Here is an 18010-nt window from a genome sequence, read left to right on the forward strand (position 1 = left end):
CTCTGTCCCTGTTGGTGCTCTCTAGAACCCCAATTATATGTATTGTATATTTTTCCTAATGAGGCTGTCATTTATTTTCCTTACACTTTCCTCATGGTCTTTCACTTGTTTTTCTCTTTTTTCCTCAGCTTCCTTCCTTGCCACCAGCTTGTGTTCTATGTCTCTCACTCTTTTTTCCACCTCATTAACCCTCGTCGTTTGGACCTCCAGTTTGGATTGCATCTCATTTCATTGATTTTTAATTTTGCTGATTAGATCCAAGTTCTGCAGTCATGGAGTCTCTTGAATCCTTTATGCTTTTTTCAAGAACTACGAGTAGTTTATAATTGTGCATCTGAATTGGCTTTCTGACTTCGAATTGTAATCCAAACTCTGTAACTCTGTGGCAGATTCTCCCGTGGTGAATTATTCTTTGTAGTCATTTTTCCAGTGCAGAGTGGCTGTATGAGTGGATTGAGTCAAGAATATCAACCACGACCTACGTTCACCATAGATTATTATTTCGAGTTCAGAGACCAGAAATTGAAATCAAGTTCTTGGTCAAGAACTTGCTCTTCCCATCTCTTCTTCCAGCTGGTCATCTGGGGGAGATGCCTGCTGTGCTGATTCTCAGGTGTGTGCACCTGGAGGAGCTGCCCCACCCCCTGCCAGGTGCAGGGCTCAGTGGGAGCTGTTTACCCTGTGAGACCTCTGTTCCCTGGCAGTGCTTTCCCCCCAGGCACGAGGAAAACAACAAGGGAGGTGGCCAGAATTCCAGCTCTGGAGTCAGCTCCCTGCACTAACTGCCGCAGTCTCCCAGTCTTCCTGGGATTCTTCCTGGGATGGCGTGGGTGCAATGATCTCACAGCCTGCAGGGGCCAGGTTTCAGGAAAGTCCTCACTGTCCTGTGCCCTCCCTGCTTTCGCCTGTCCCAGGGGAGTGCAGGATCGTGGTGCTTTGGGATCCGGGGCCCTGTGCTGCTGGGATCGTGGTCCCAGTGGCAGGGCTCCTGAAAACGCAGCAGGGCACAGACACCTCCGTCTGGAGCTGCCCTCCTAATCCACTGGCTTCTCCCAAATGCCCCGCTGGCCAAACACTCCAGCCCATTACCGAGATTTGTCCACAGTTTATGGTGCACTTTCCCAGAATGAACCATCACGGAGCCCCTTCTCTCATTGTGACTCAGAAAACTGGAGGCTTCACTGGTCCTCTTGCCATTCTGCCCAATTTCCGTGCTAAGCACTTTTCCTTCTGGGAAGAATCAGGGGTGGAATTTTAAACTTCCTGCTTCTCCAAGGCTGGGCTTTCCTGTCTTGGAGGCTTTTGTTGCCTGGCTTTAGCCTGACTCTTCACACATACCACCCCCCCCCAACTTGATCATTTTTTCTTTTATTATTTTCCACCTTCTACCTTGCTAGAAGGGAAAACCCTTCTCTTTGTAGCATTCAGGCTATTCTCTCTTTAAATTTCACGTCGAGTTCATAGGTGTTCAGGATGATTGGAAAGTTATCTAGGTAAGTTGGTTGGGCCAGGTGAGTTGAGGACCCCTACTCCTCTGCCATCTTGCCTCTATCTCAAATTTTTTTTTTAATTTTTATTTATTTATGATAGTCACAGAGAGAGAGAGAGAGAGAGAGAGACAGAGGCAGAGACACAGGCAGAGGGAGAAGCAGGCTCCATGCACCGGGAGCCCGATGTGGGACTCGATCCCGGGTCTCCAGGATCGCGCCCTGGGCCAAAGGCAGGCGCTAAACTGCTGTGCCACCCAGGGATCCCCTATCTCAAATTTTTTATTCCTGAAAATGACTACTGTTCCCAGTCTTTTGGCATGTCTTTTTTTTTTTTTTTTTTTTTGCCCCAAACCATTACTTCTGTTTAGGCTGGAAGAGCTTATTTATTTATCTTTGAATGTTCTGGGGAACTTTCTGATAGAGTCCTGGGTTAGTTACTCTGGGAGACTTGAATTGAGTCCAGACAAATACAGTTTCTTGGGAACCAGATATTCAATTGGAACCATAAACAGTGATGCACAAGATTTCTTTTTGACAGGAAATTGGATAGAATATAGTAAGGTAAGATACTGCATACTTAAATTTATGTTGCCTTTATACTGGTTAATCAGTTGGTTTATGAGAACCTTCGAATATCTCTCAGAATTTTGGTAAGGTATAATTCTGATACTTCTGTAAGGTTTCTCAGTGTATATTTCAGGGAGCTGGGCTCTCAGAGTTCCCGATCTATAGTATTCCTCAATGTCACCTATAATTGTTTTAAAATATTTTACAGAATGTGGAACTGCTTTCACTAATAAACTTCAAGGAATGTTTAAAGACATGGAGCTTTCCAAAGATACCATGATTCAGTTAAAACAGGTATTTAATTAATTTCATTTTGAATGCAGGGTATATCTTTAGTGAGTAATTTATCATTAATTTATCAAGTTGTTTTTAGTAATGAATTTCTATTACAGAGTTATAACCATGTAGGGGTTTTTAAATTCTTATTTGATTGCATTCTTTTATTCTTACAGTATATGCAGAACCAAAATATACCAGGAAACATTGAATTGACTGTGAATATTCTGACGACAAGTTTTTGGCCGACCTATATCCCTAAGGAGATCCATTTACCCCCAGAGGTAAGAAATTCGTTGTTTATGACTATAAATATATCCCGTAGCAGATAAGTTTTAATGTAACCTTTTAAGTTTCTGTGCCATTTTTTATGTTAATATAAGTATCACTTTAATGTTGCCCATTTTGAAAGGTATTTTTTCAGGTTTTAGGATGGAGATTTAATCTGGCAACCAGATTAAACAGTTCAGTATTCAAGAAATTTAATAGTCTAGTTTGTTGTTATTATGTAGTCAGATGAGATTCTAAATCTATCATCCTGGCTTCCTTCTGCTTTCAGGCTGTGCTTTTTACTGGTATTGGCTTATATTTTCTTTACAGTGTTTTAATATAACTATTTATTCATGTATCATGTAAATATATGATGGAAAAAGGATTCAGCACATCATTGTTCTACTCATTCCATTTAGTAATCATGGAAATTCGTGTCCATGTACCACCAATTTTCAGCATGCAGCTTTGGTTTTAGCTTTCTCTTCTCTGCTAAATCAATTACCCATCATCTTTTTAATGGTCCCCTTTTATTAATGTTGGCAACTCAGTTGCTATTATCTTTACTTTCTTTCTACATGGATTTATTTTTCATAATTATATTACCATGTTTGTCATTTTCCGTAAGAGCATATGTAAGCTATTGAACACATATAAACTAGAAGAAAATAACAATGGTTTGTTTTCTACTTTCAGAGCTCTCATTTTTCTCACTCAGTCCTTTCCCTAAAAGTCTCTTACATAGTCCTGTGTGAGGTGGTGATATACAATTTTAAATATAATACTCTAGGGCTGCCACTGGTACGATAGCTAGCATAAGTTTCAATACTGATGCTTTACTTCTTTCCTCCAGATGGAAAGACTTCAGGAAAATTTCAAAAATTTCTACTTAAGCAAACACAGTGGCCGGAAACTTCAGTGGCAGTCAACTCTTGGACACTGTGTTCTTAAAGCTGAATTTAAAAAGGTAAGCAAGTGATTTTTAAGGATAGCATTTTACTTTTAAATAATAGTTTTATCTTCATAAAGAATATTTTAATACATATTTTTCTTATGAAGGAAGTTCATTTATTTAATGATGAAGTGTTTGAACTTTGAATATGCTGATGCATGTATCATTTCTGTAGAAATCAGTTATTTTTTTATAATAAATTTATTTTTTATTGGTGTTCAATTTGCCAACATGCAGAATAACACCCAGTGATCATCCCGTCAAGTGCCCCCTTCAGTGCCCGTCACCCATTCACCCCCACCCCCCGCCCTCCTCCCTTTCCACCACCCCTAGTTCGTTTCCCAGAGTTAGGAGTCTCTATGTTCTGTCTCCCTTCCTGATATTTCCCATGCACTTCTTCTCCCTTCCCTTATATTCCCTTTCATTATTATTTATATTCCCCAAATGAATGAGAACATATAATGTTTGTCCTTCTCCGATTGACTTACTTCACTCAGCATAGTACCCTCCAGTTCCATCCACGTTGAAGCAAATGGTGGGTATTTGTCCTTTCTAATGGCTGAGTAATATTCTATTGTATACATAAACCACATCTTCTTTATCCATTCATCTTTTGATGGACACCGAGGCTCCTTCCACAGTTTGGCTATTGTGGACATTGCTGCTAGAAACATCGGGGTGCAGGTGTCCTGGCGTTTCATTGCATCTGTATCTTTGGGGTAAAGATTGCTGGTCATAGGGCAGGTCAATTTTTAACTCTTTGAGGAACCTCCACACAGTTTTCCAGAGTGGCTGCACCATTTCACACTCCCACCAACAGTGCAGGAGGGCTCCCCTTTCTCCACATCCTCTCCAACATTGGCTGTTTCTTGCCTTGTTAATTTTCCCCATCCTCACTGGTGTGAGGTCAAATCTCATTGTGGTTTTGATTTGTATTTCCCTGATGGCAAGTGATGCCAAATCAGTTTTTAAAACATTACTTATTTAAACATTACTTTTAAAACATTAATTTTAATTTCCTTTTTGTCCACTCTTGGATTTCTGTGATATTAAACCACACTCTTTGCTCTCTGATCGTTCAAAATCACTATCAGTAATTATTAGAGCCCTGGCCATTTACCACTGTGACCTCACAAGCCTGATGGAAGCTTGCACTTAATCAGCACAGTGTGAAATTTATTCTGACATAGTTGGGTGGAGTGTTTTATTGAAACTATTAGGATTAAAGGAAAAAAATAAGACCAGCACCAAAGCTCCTTGGATTGTGTAGCACATTAACTTTTTGATGCAATGAAAAAAATGAAGGAAAGAAGAAAAATGTTGACTGAGCTCTCAGAGATCAGTTCTTGATGCCTGGGACTTAGGAATTGATTTGGGACAAAATAGGCAATTAATTGCCTTGTGTGTTTAATGCCATTCATTGCCTGAACTTCTGAGATAATGACACAGCAATTAGCTGGCTCTCTTTTCTTATCAGTACTTTTAACTCTTGCCCCGGTGGTAGGTTGAAGATTGGGTCCCCAAGATAATATCTTATTATTCTCTGGAACTGTAACATTTCTTTATATGAAAAGAAGAAAAAGGTCTTTGCAGATGTGATGAAAGACCTTGAGGTAAAGTCTTAATCCGTAATCCAGAAAGTCCTCCTGGATTATCTGAATGGGCCCTAAATGCCATACCAAAGGTTACATACAAACTCACACACCATTCTCCCTCACCCCCTTCCCAAGACACACACACATGCATGTGCACGCGCGCGCACACACACACACACACACACACACACACACACACAAACGGAGAGAAAGAGACAGAGAGAGGAATGGTATTGTGAAAATGGCTGGAGGATACTGTAAACTCCCTGAAGAGAGTATAACCCTGCCACACATTGATTCTTACCCAGTGATACTCATGTGAATTCCGGACCTTCAGAACTGTGATAGAATATATACTTGTTTCACTTTGCGCCACTGTTTGCGGTAAGTCTTATAGCAGCCACAAGAAGTTTATATATCCTCCAGAGCACTTCACTGTGTGACACTTTATTCTTTTCATAGAAGCCCCAGGCATTGACAATCCATAGATAAATATCTCCAACATGTTTCTCTCTACCTTCAAAGAAGACTGAATCTATTCCTTAAGTGTATAAATTGAGTATGGTGGCTCAGTGATCAAAGTATTAAGAGATGATGAGAGATTTTGTCTTTAATTCTGTCTCTGCCAGTTTGGGAAAGGCCATGCTGAAAAGCAATAACTCACATTTGATTTGAACCTAGGAAAATGTAAACCATGTTTACATTTCAGGAGTGATAATAGTTAGACCCTTAAGGGTCTCAGGGTAATATAAGATACACTTGATTTCCCAAGGTAAAGTTGGACCTAGATGATGTAAATTCTCAGGTTACATCTGAATATTTAATATTATTGAAAGAACTTACGCAAGAGGATGAATAATTACAACTAATTTTTATATGATATGTATGAATGCATTATTATGCTTGCTCTTACATACATATGGGAAACTCAATGTATACCTGATAACAAGTAAAATAGTACAGAAATGTGATTAAAAATGACAAACTTAATCATACTTCTTTCACTTCAGGAAGCCTGAAAAGATAAAGAATTTGCCTCCAACCATTTTGTCTTCTATCATGCTGCAAACATACAATACAATTCGTTTTACTGATTTTTACTAATTTCACTAATATTAGAGATTTCTAATGTGCAATTTTCACTTCATTTTACTCTTCTGGATTCATCATGAGCATCTATATTAATTAATAAATGAAAAGTCAAATTTTAATTGCTTTCTATGGTGAATCTTCTTAACAGTTCAAAGTCCTTCACTTAGGAAAGAAAACACCGCTAATTATTAGTGACACTAACATTTGTAATACAATTGGAAAAGGGAATCAAGAAAGACTGTGATATTTTCCTGAATTATTCTATATGCTGATAATACCAGATTGAGTTAGATAGGACCAGTCTTCTTGCTGGTTGGACTCTCATTATTTGAGAAATTATAATATTTTCATAACTCCTTTTTTCATTAAAATGATTTGAAATTAAACTATACATGCATTCTCTTCAATCCAGCAGTGTAAGATTTAATGAAAAATTGAACAGAAGTCACAAAGTCTCCCTTGATCAGCACCTCCCACCAAACTGATACATTTATTATGCTTGACAATGTTCCATTGGCACATAATCATCTTCCAAAGTCTTTATATTGTATTAGTGTTCAAGGTTGATATGTTGCAGCTTACGGGTTTGGAAAGTGTATTATGACTCATATTAGCACACTGAATAATTTCAGGCTGTAAAAATCCTGCATCCCACCTGAATGTGACACGTATTTTCTTTAAAGATTTTATTTATTTATTCATGAGAGACACAGAGAGCGAGGCAGAGACACAGGCAGAGGGAGAAGCAGGCTCCATGCAGGGAGCCTGATGTGGGACTCAATCCCAGAACTCCAAGATCATGCCCTGGGCCGAAGGCAGGCGCTCAACCACTGAGCCACCCAGGGATTTCGTGACATCTATTTTAAATTAAAAATTCTGCAAGTACATATTTTCAGAAGTGTTACTTGTTTCCCAGTAAAAATTTTAAGACCTTTCTTTGTTGTGTTTTTTTTTTTTTTTTTTGGTTTTGTTATTCAGCAAATTATACACAATGGATTCTTTATTAGGGAAATACCTTCCATTATTGTGGAGCATTTTTCATCATATCGTAATGATGTTAAAAAAAAAAAAACCAGCTCTGCTTAATTACTTTGTAAATTCACATCATAACCAAATTTGAGAACTATATTACAGATAATTTAATTATTTTCAGGTGTATTCATGCACAGACACGTACTTTTTCAAAATTTCATCCCCGAATGAACAAAGGTTGGGATAAAAGGGAACTAGTGCAGTATTTGCTGGAATTAATAATTAGTATCTCACTCCCTGGAAGCTATTTACCTGCATTCAGGATAATATGAATAACTATAGGTATTAAAAAGTTATGACTATATTCTGCCTTTTTTTAATACATTGAAAGGAAATAACACCTGTTGAAAACTAGATGATGCATATGTACCTGGGGAAAACCAATAAAAGCACAGAAAAAAAACCATACAAAAACAGAAATGTAATATTTAGCTGTGAATGCAAATTATGAAGTCATAATCAGTTATAATCTTGATAATGTAATCACCATATATGTTACTTTCCAGCCATAAATATGTTTATTCATTTTCAGTACATAGTTATTTAGCTGTATAACTTTTCATTTCGAATTAAATCATTTTTATTGAGAGTGGTCTCCAAATTGTGTAAGATTCCGATGCCACAAAAGCTGGATCTACTCCTGTTAATGGACCAAAGTCTAAACTTCATAGGAAGACATTTAGAGGACAGGCTTTAAGTGGAGAATGGGGAAGAACAGGGAAGACTGAGGTAATTGATAAGTAGATGGCTTGAAGTTGGAGGAATGGAGCTGAGTTTGAAACAGGAAAAAAAATAAAATTGGTGGGAAAAATGGAGAAAATAAAAATATGTAAGCCTGCAGCTGAAACCATTTAGTTAAGATTAAATTCTAACCTCTGCTGTTCAGCTAAATGTTGGCTGTATGCTTCTCATTTGTGGCCTTCATTATGTTGAGGTATGTTATTTTGTAACCACTTGTTTGAGAGTTTTTGTCATGAATTCACGTGAATTATTTTCAAGTGCTTTTTCTGCAACTATTGAGATGATCATGTGATTTGTATCTTTCATTCTGTTAGTGTAATATATCACATAGCTTTGCATATGTTGACTCACCTTTGTATCATGGGGATGAATCCCATTGGGTCATGGTAGAAGATCTTTTTAAGGTTCTGTTAAATTCACTTACCCAGTATTTGAGAATTTTTGCACATGTATTCAAGGTATCTTGCTGTTTTCTTATAGTGTCTTTATCTGCCTTATTATGAGTGTAATAATGTTCGCCTACTGAAATGAACCTGGTACTGTTTCCTCATCTTATTTATTTATTTTTATTTTTATTTTTTTAAGATTTTATTAATTTATTCAGAGAGACACAGAGAGAGAATGAGAGGCAGAGACACAGGCAGAGGGAGAAGCAGGCTTCATGCAGAGAGCCCGACGTGGGACTTGATCCAGGGTCTCCAGGATCACGCCCTGGGCTGCAGGCAGTGCTAAACCGCTGCGCCACCAGGGCTGCCCTCATCTTAGTTATTTATAAGAGTTTGAGAAGAGTTGGTATTATTTTTTAAGTAGTTTACCCCTTATGAAGTTAGGGTCTGTATTTTTCTTTGTAGAAGGATTTTGATTTACCTGTTCGATCTCTTTACTACGAATTGCTGTGTTCAAGTTTTTTATTTTTTTATGTTTCTGTGATGGTAAGTTATGTATTTTTAGAAATTCAGTTATTTTTTCTAGGTCATCTAATGTTTTGGTGTATTATTGTATATAGTAGTCTTCCGAATCTTTGAATTTCTGTGGTTTCTGTGGTAGTGTCTTGTCTTTATAATTTTTTGTCATTTCTCTTGATGAGTCTGTGTAAAGTTTTGCAAATTTCTTCTTTTCAAAGAGCCAACTTTTAGTGTTGTTAATGTTTTTTTTTTTTTTCTGTTCTCTTTCATGTATTTCTGCTCTGATACCAGGTCTCTCCTCCTACTAATTTGGACTTAGTTTGTTTTTGCTTTTCTAGTTCCTACTTGATATAAATTAGGTGAATTTGAGGTAATACAATAAATGTAGATATTTATTGCTGTAAAAATAATCCCTTTAACCACTGCTTTTGCTACAACTCATCAGTTTCATTTCCCTTATCATTTGTCTCAAGTAAGTATATTTATAAGATCTTTGAACCATTATTGTGTCGTGTAGCTTCCATATATTTGCAAGTTTTCCTTTTGTTACTGATTTCTGATTTCTTACTATTGTGGTCAGAAAATAGACCTGATAGAATTTCTATCTTCCTGCTTTTTAAAATTATTTAAATGGCATATATTATCTGTCCCCAAAAAAGGCTCTATTTGTCCTTGAGTCTACAGTATTTTTCAGCATTCCCTACTAATTGATTTTGCATCTGGATGAACGGTCTGTTCGTGAGAATAGTGTATGGAAAGTCCTTAACTGTTAACTTGTCACTTTTTAATTTATTTCTCCTTTTAGTTCTATTACTATTGCTTTATATATTAAGTGCCCCAATGTTGACAGCATATATATTTATGTATTTAAAGTTTCTGTCAAATACATATGTTGACAGCATATGTATTTAAAATTTCTGTGTTCTTTTTGGATTGCCCTTTCATTATATAATCACCTTTCTTTGTCCATTCTTGGCCTTATCTGTATTTTGTCTAATTTCTGTTAATTATTAATTAATTGGCTATTAATATAAACTAGGCAAAATCTTTTCACCTCTTCCTGTACATTCTGTGAAAGCTAAAATGCAGTTTTTGATATGCACCATATCATTGGATCTTATTTTTTCTTTTCTTTTTTTTTTATTACTGTATAGGTTGCTCTCTCCTGGCTTGCAAAGTTTTGGTGAGAATTCTGCTCATATTCTTGTAGTCTCACTTTTGTATATGATGAGCGAATTTTCTTTTGTTGCTTTCAAAACTCTTTTGGTTTACACATTTGATAATTTCATTGTAATGAGTTTACTCCTTAAAAGTTTAACCTATTTGGAGTCTCTTGGGGCTCATGAGTCTGGACATACATTTCTTTTGTCTAGTTTAGGAAGTTTTCAGTCCTTATTACTTTAAATATATCTTCTGTCACATTGTCTTTCTCCTCTTTTTCTAGGATTCTCATAACCCCAGAAGTTCACTGAATTTTATTCTGCATAATGAGATAGCTATTGAATAAGCTCTAAACTGAATTCACTCACTCTGTTCTTCCACTGTAGAATTTTTATCTTTAGTCATTTCTGTATCTTTGTTGAAATTATTTTCATGCATTGTTTTCTTAAATTCCCCTTAGTTGTCTTTCATTATTTGTAGTTCACTAAATTTTGTTAAGAGGATTGTTCTGAATTATTTGTCAGAATTCATATTCATTTTTTGACATCAGTTTTGGTGCTTTGTTAGTATACTTTGACCGTGTACTGTTCACGTGAATCTTTGATTCCTTGAGTTATCTGTATATTTGAGTACGCAGTTCTTTCTAAAGCCTTTACAGGTTTGTTTTGGCAGAAAAACACCTTCACTAAGGCAGCTCAGTTAGGGATATTAAATAGGCCAGATGTTAGCACTCATGAGCAGATGGGAATTAGTTTTGAGATATTAGTTGGGCACTTATGCTCTCAGACTGATGGGAATATATATTAGCATAGTATAATGTAAAACATGAGATCGTATGGCATTTGATTTTCTGTTACTTACTTCACTTAGCCTCATGCCTTCCGTCCATCATCGTCAGAAAGGGTAGAATTTTATTTTCTTATTGATAAATACACATTGTATCTATGTATAATTAATGTATATAAAAACTGTATACCTACATAAACCTATCTAATCTGTGTATCTATTTAATCTAATCTGTCTCATTTTCTTACACATTTTTCTATTCATATATACTTAAGTTGTTTCCATGTCATGGCTGTTGTAAATAGTGCTGCAAAGAACATGAGGGTGCACAGATTTCTTTTACATAGTGATTTCCTTTCTTTCAAATAGAAACCCAGAAGTGGAATTGTTGGATTATATAATATATTGTTCTAGGGACTCCGAGATGGCTCAGTGGTTGAGCTTCAGCCTTCAGCTAAGGGTGTGATCCTGGAATCCTGGGATCGGGTCCCACATTGGGTTCCCTGCATGGAGCCTGCATCTCTCTCTACCTGTGTTTCTACCTCTTTCTCTGTCTCTCATGAATAAATAAATAAAATCTTAAAAAAAAAAAATATATATATATATATAATGATGATTCTATTGTTATTTTTATGATGAACTTCCATTTTGGTTTGTTTACAGTTTCCCTAGTGATTATTGTTTTTGAACATGTTTTCATGTAGTTTTCAGCCATTTGCGTATCTTTTTTGGAAAAACTGATTATTGACACCCTTTGCCTGTTTTTAATGAGCTTTTATTTTGGCTTTTCTTAAATTGAGTAGTATAAATATTTTATGTATTTGGATATTACCCTTTGTCAGATAAATGGTTTGCAAATAAGTCCTTCCATTCTGTAGGATGCCGTTCATTTTGTTAAATTGAACAATGAATAAATTTATTTCCTTTCCTTTGCAGAAAATTGCTGTTACGACAGTCCCATTTGCTTACTTGCTGTTGTTTTGTTTTTGTTGTTGTTGCTGCTGCTACTGTTGGTATCATATCCAAAAAGTTGTCAAGACCAGTGTCAAAGGGGTTTTTCTTCCCCCCATGCTCAAAGGTTTAACATTAAGTATTTAATTGATTTCAGTTAAATGTTTAGAAGGAGTACAACGTAATTTTCATAATTACTATCAGTGAATGGTAACTGAAAGAAGCAATTGGGAAATTATTTAGCCAGAGTTATATTAATGTGAATAAGTGACGAATAGATAATTAACGCATATTTTCCTGTTATTTTTTAAAATATATCTAGTGTGTTCTGAGGTTTGAGATGGAAAGTGTGTTTTATTTATTTGTGGAAACAGTAAATTCTATTATTTTCTAGTTAATATTCACCTACTTTTAGCTCTACTTTGCTTCCACAGGACTTATTTTTCAATTTAATACTTTAATACAACAAATGTAGACCATCTTATGTAACTAAAGTCCTACCTGAGTCATCAATAACATGTTATTGTTCTATAAATTAATACAATATTGCTTCTAATAGGGCAAAAAAGAACTTCAGGTGACTCTTTTCCAAACATTGGTGCTGTTGATGTTTAATGAAGGAGATCATTTCAGCTTAGAAGAAATTAAGATGGCTACTGGATTAGGTAAGTTTTTTTTTTTTTTTAATTTTAAAACCTTATTTAAAAAAAAATTTTTGTATATATTTTTTATTGGAGTTCGATTTCCCAACATATAACACCCAGTGCTCATCCTGTCAAGTGCCCCCCTCAGTGCCCATCACCCAGTCACCCTAACCCCCCGCCCACCTCCCTTTCCACCACCCTTGTTCATTTCCCAGAGAGGTGTTGCTCATGTTCTGTCACTGTCACTGATATTTTCCACTCTCCTTTCCCTTTAATTCCCTTTCACTATTATTTATATTCCCCAGATGAATGAGACCATATGATGTTTGTTCTTCTCCGATTGACTTATTCACTTAGCGTAATACCCTCTGGTTCTAACCATGTTGAAGCAAATGGTGGGTATCTATTTCTAATGGCTAGGTAATATTCCATTGTATACATATACATATACCACATTTTCTTTATCCATTCATCTTTCGACGGACACTGAGGCTCCTTCCACAGTTTGGCTACCACCACACCAGTGAGAATGGTGAAAATTAACAAGACAGGAAAGAAATGTTGGAGAGGATGTGGAGAAAGGGGAACCCTCTTGCACTGTTGGTGTGAGTGTCAACTGGTTTAGACACTCTGGAAAACTGTGTGGAGGTTCCTCAAAGAGTTAAAAATAGAACTACCCTATGACCCAGCAATTACACTGCTGGGGATTTACCCCAAAGATGCAGTGAAACGGCAGGACAGCTGCACCCCAATGTTTGTAACAGCAATGTCCATATGGACTAAGTAACTTTTGATTATATTCATTAAGTGTGTGATATAAAAAATTCTAAACATTTTTTTTCTCATTCAGAGGATAGAGAACTAAGAAGAACTCTTCAGTCATTAGCTTGTGGCAGAGCTAGAGTTCTCATCAAAAACCCCAAGGGCAAGGACGTGGAAGATGGTGACAGATTTTTTTGTAATGAGGAATTCAAACACAAACTCTTCAAGATAAAGATCAATCAAATCCAAGAGAAAGAAACAGTATTTTTTTCCTCTTAATCTTAATGTCTCTTTTAAATTTTCTGAGACCTTTCATAAGTCTTTTGCTTTTGGATCAGCAGTAACTCTAACAGCACATTTTTTTTATTGTGGTAAAAACATGTAAAATTTGCCATCATTACCGTTTTGAAGTGTAAATAGAATGTAGTGTTAATACATCTACACTATGGTGCATTGTGTCCAGAACTTCTTCATTTTAAATAACAAAAAAAACCCTGTCTTCTTTAACAATACTCCTCTTTTCTTCTTAACCCCAGCCTTGGTAAACAATAGCTTTACTTACTTTTTTATTTTCTATGAATGTGACTAATTTTGGTAACTTGTATAAGTAGGGGACCACACAGACTGTGTCTTTTTGTGACTGGCCTAATTCGCTTAGCATAATGTCCTAAAATTTCATACATGGAATATGTGATAGCATGTAACAAGATTTATTCCTATTTACATCAAATAAATGTTCCAGGGATCCCTGGGTGGCGCAGCGGGTTAGCGCCTGCCTTTGGCCCAGGGCGCGATTCTGGAGACCCGGGATGGAATCCCACGTCGGGCTCCCGGTGCATGGAGCTTGCTTCTCCCTCTGCCTGTGTCTCTGCCTCTCTCTCTCTGTGTGTGTGACTATCATAAATAAATAAAAATTAAAAAAAATGTTCCATTTTATTAATATGTCACATTCTGTTTATCCATCTACTTTCATGATCCTTTGAATACTGTTGCTGTGAATGTGAGTGTACAGTGTATACAACTATCTTTAGAGATAACTATCTGAAAACTATCTTTTTGAGACTCTCCTTTCAATTCTTTGTCCATAGGATCCGACACAACTGGATCCTACATTGGATCTATTCTCATTTATTTTGAGGAACCACTATACTATTTTCCATAGGACTTGCAAGCTTTACAAAAGATTACCACCAGTGCACAAGGGTTTTAGTTTCTCTATATATTTTGCAAGACTTATTTTCTGCATTTATTATTATTATTATTACAGACTTTCTACTAGGAAGAAGTGATATCTCATGATCATTTTGATTTGCACTCTGTAGATTGATAATATTGACCACATTTAACTGTATGTTAAATATTGACATTTAACTGTATGTTAAATTTAAACTTTAAAAAAAGTGGTATTATCACAGTACAGTGCAGTATTGGTTTCGGGAATAGAGCTGATTCATCCCGTACATACAACACACAATATTCACAAGCACCCTCTTCTTCTTCTTTAGTGTTTTTAAAGATTTTATTTAATTGAGAAAGAGAAACAGAGACTATACCCACACCACGCAGGGGAGAGGCAGAGGGACAAGTAGACTGCCCACTGATTAGGGGGTGCTCAATGAGGGCTCACTCCCAGGACCCTGAGATCATGACTTGAGCTGATGTCAGACACATAATTGACTTAGCCACCCACGTGCCCACAAGTGTCCTCTTTAATAATCATGTCCCATTTAGCCCATCTCCCTACTAACCTCCATCAAAACTGTTTGTTTTCTATAGTTAATGATATCTTTTTTCTCTCCCCCTCTCATTCCCATATATTCACTTGTTTTCTTTCATTTTTTAAATATTTATTTATTTATTCATGAGAGACACAGAGAGAGAGAAGCAGGGATGTAGGCAGAGGGAGACTTAAATACCACATATGAGTGAGATAATATGGTATTTATTTGTCTTTGTGACTGACTTATATTGCTTAGCATAATATACTTGAGCTCCATCCACATCCTCTCACAGATGACAAGATTTCATTTTTTTAAAATGGTGAAGTAATATTGCATTGTGTATCTGACATATCTTGTTTATCCATTCCTCACCTGATGGACATTTAGATTCTCTCCATAGCTTGGATATGTTGATAACACTGCTATAAACATCAGGGTGCCTGTAACTCTTCAAATATATTTTATTTATTTTTTGGGTAAATACCTAAGAGTGCAATTGCTGTCTTTGGGTATTTCTATTTTTAGCTTTCAGAGGAATTTCCACACTCTGGTGCACTGTTGGTAGGAATGCAAACTGGTGCAATCTTTCTGGTAGAGAGTGTGGAAATTCCTCTGAGAGTTGCACCAGTTTGCATTCCTACCAAGAGTGCACCAGTGTTTTCCCTTTCTCATGCATGCTAATCAACATCTGTTGTGTCTTGTGTTGTTTATTTGAGCCATTCTGACTGCTGAGGGGTGATAGCTCATCACAATTTTGACTTGTATTTATTTGAGAATGAGTGATGTTGACCATCTTTTCATGTGCTTGTTGGACATCTGGATGTCTTATTTGGAAAAGTGTCTATTCATATCTTCTGCTGATTTCTTAACTGGACTATTTGGGTTTTTTTGGGTGTTGAGTTTGATAAATTCCTTCAGATTTTGGATACTAGCCCTTTGTCAGATATATCATTTGCAAATATCTCCTCTCATTCCATTAATTGCTTTGTTGATTCATTCCTTCACCGTGCAGAAGTGTTTTACTCTGAAGACCCAGTAGTTCATTTTTGCTTTTATTTCCCTTTCCTCAGCACATCTTTTTTTTAAATAATAAATTTATTTTTTATTGGTGTTCAATTTGCCAACATACAGAATAACACCCAGTGCCCATCCCGTCAAGTGCCCCCCCTCAGTGCCCGCCACCCTGTCACCTCCACCCCCCACCCTCCCCCCCCTTCCACCACCCTAGTTCATTTCCCAGAGTTAGGAGTCTTCCATGTTCTGTCTCCCTTTCTGATATTTCCTACCCATTTCTTCTTTCTTCCCCTCTATTCCCTTTCACTATTATATTCCCCAAAAGAATGAGAACATATAATGTTTGTCCTTCTCCGACTGACTCATTTCACTCAGCATAATACCCTCCAGTTCCATCCACGTTGAAGCAAATGGTGGGTATTTGTTGTTTCTAATGGCTGAGTAATATTCCATTGTATACATAGACCACATCTTCTTTATCCATTCATCTTTCGATGGACACTGAGGCTCCTTCCACAGTTTGGCTATTGTGGACATTTCAGCATATATCTGAGAAGTTGCCACAGCTAGTGTCAAATTGCTACAACTTGTATTCTTCTCTGGAATTTAGGTGGTTTCCTGTCTCACCTTTAGGTCTTTCATCCATGGTGATTTTGTTATGCTATTCTTCTGAGTTTTCTCAACACTATTTGTTGAAGAGACTGTGTTTTCTCCATTAGATATTCTTTTTGCCTTGTTGAAATTTAGTTGTCCACAGAGCTATAGGTCCATTTCTGGGTCTTCTGTTATGTTCCATGGATCTGTGTGTCTGGGTTTCTGCAAGTATCATACTTTCTTGATGATGACAGCTTGGTGTAATACAAATTGGTATCCAGAATCATGATGCCTCCAGTTTTATTTTTCTTTTTCACAATTGCTTTGGCCATTGCGGTCTTTTGTAGCTTCATAAATATTTGGTGTTTTTTAAAATCTACATCTGTGAAAAATGCTTGTAGAATTTTGGTATGCATTGAATGTGTAGATTGCTCTCGGTAGTATAGACATTTTAGCAATGTTTGTTCTTCCAGTATATCAGCATAGACAGCATACTTTTCCATTTCTTTATGCCTCCACAGTTTCTTTCATAAATGGTTATAGTTATCAGAGTACAGATTGTTTACTTACGTAGTTAGGTCTTCATTCTAGGTATTTTTTTTCCTCTTGATGAAATTGCAAATGGCATAGATTTCCTTATTTCTTTTTTTTTAATTTGTTTTCCACTTTGTTATTGCTTGATTTTGTATTTTGTACCTGCAACTTTGCTGAATTTATATATTTTAGCAGTTTTTTGGTGAAGTCTTTTTGGGTATTTACAGTATCATGTCATCTGAGAACAGTGAACTTGCTGATTTGGGGGCATTTTATTTCTTTATTTCTTCTTGTTTTCTGACTGCTGAAGCTAAGACTTCGGCAATTTAACCTATGTTAAATTCTAATGGTGAGAGTGGACATTCTAGACTTCTTCCTAAATGCAGAGGGAAAATGATCATTTTTACTAATTGAGGAGGACACTAGCTGTGGGTTTTTTGTAATATGGATTTATATGTTGAGTTATGTTCCATCTATCCCTACTTTGTTGAGGGGTTTTGGTATTTTTAAATATTTTATTTATTTATTTATGATAGGCATAGACAGAGAGAGAGAGAGGCAGACACAGGCAGAGGGAGAAGCAGGCTCCATGCCAGGAGCCAAACGTGGGACTCGATCCCGGGACTCCAGGATCGCGCGCCCTGGCCAAAGGCAGGCGTGAAGCTGCTGAGCCACCCAGGGATCCCTGTTTTCAGTTTGAGGGTTTTATTAATAAAGCTGAACAGTTAAGTTAAAATGTCTGAGTGAACCTAAGTTTTCAGTTCACTTGGGCAACACCCAGGGGTGAAATTTCTGTGTCATGGGGTAGTTGTATGGGTAACTTGGTGAGAAGTTTTTCCTAAGATTTTTCCAGAGCTTTTGTGTCATTTCATATTTCTACCAGCAACGCGTGAGATTTCCGTACACGCTCATGAAAAGGCTCA

At 36.6% G+C, this 18010-nt stretch overlaps 1 protein-coding gene across 1 annotated transcript; it reads left to right on the plus strand.

Annotated features, from left to right (window-relative positions):
* The first annotated feature begins 2216 nt into the window (after positions 1-2216).
* On the plus strand, positions 2217-13675 carry LOC144309535 (cullin-4B-like). The gene is made up of 5 exons (XM_077890625.1): positions 2217-2351; positions 2510-2617; positions 3457-3570; positions 12378-12483; positions 13313-13675. Exons 1-5 carry the CDS (start codon positions 2232-2234, stop codon positions 13501-13503), a joined length of 639 nt encoding a protein of 212 aa, XP_077746751.1. The 5' UTR covers positions 2217-2231; the 3' UTR covers positions 13504-13675.
* Positions 13676-18010: the final 4335 nt, after the last annotated feature.

Source organism: Canis aureus, unplaced genomic scaffold, assembly GCF_053574225.1.
Source record: "Canis aureus isolate CA01 unplaced genomic scaffold, VMU_Caureus_v.1.0 NW_027326476.1_RagTag, whole genome shotgun sequence".
NCBI classification, from domain to species: domain Eukaryota; kingdom Metazoa; phylum Chordata; class Mammalia; order Carnivora; family Canidae; genus Canis; species Canis aureus.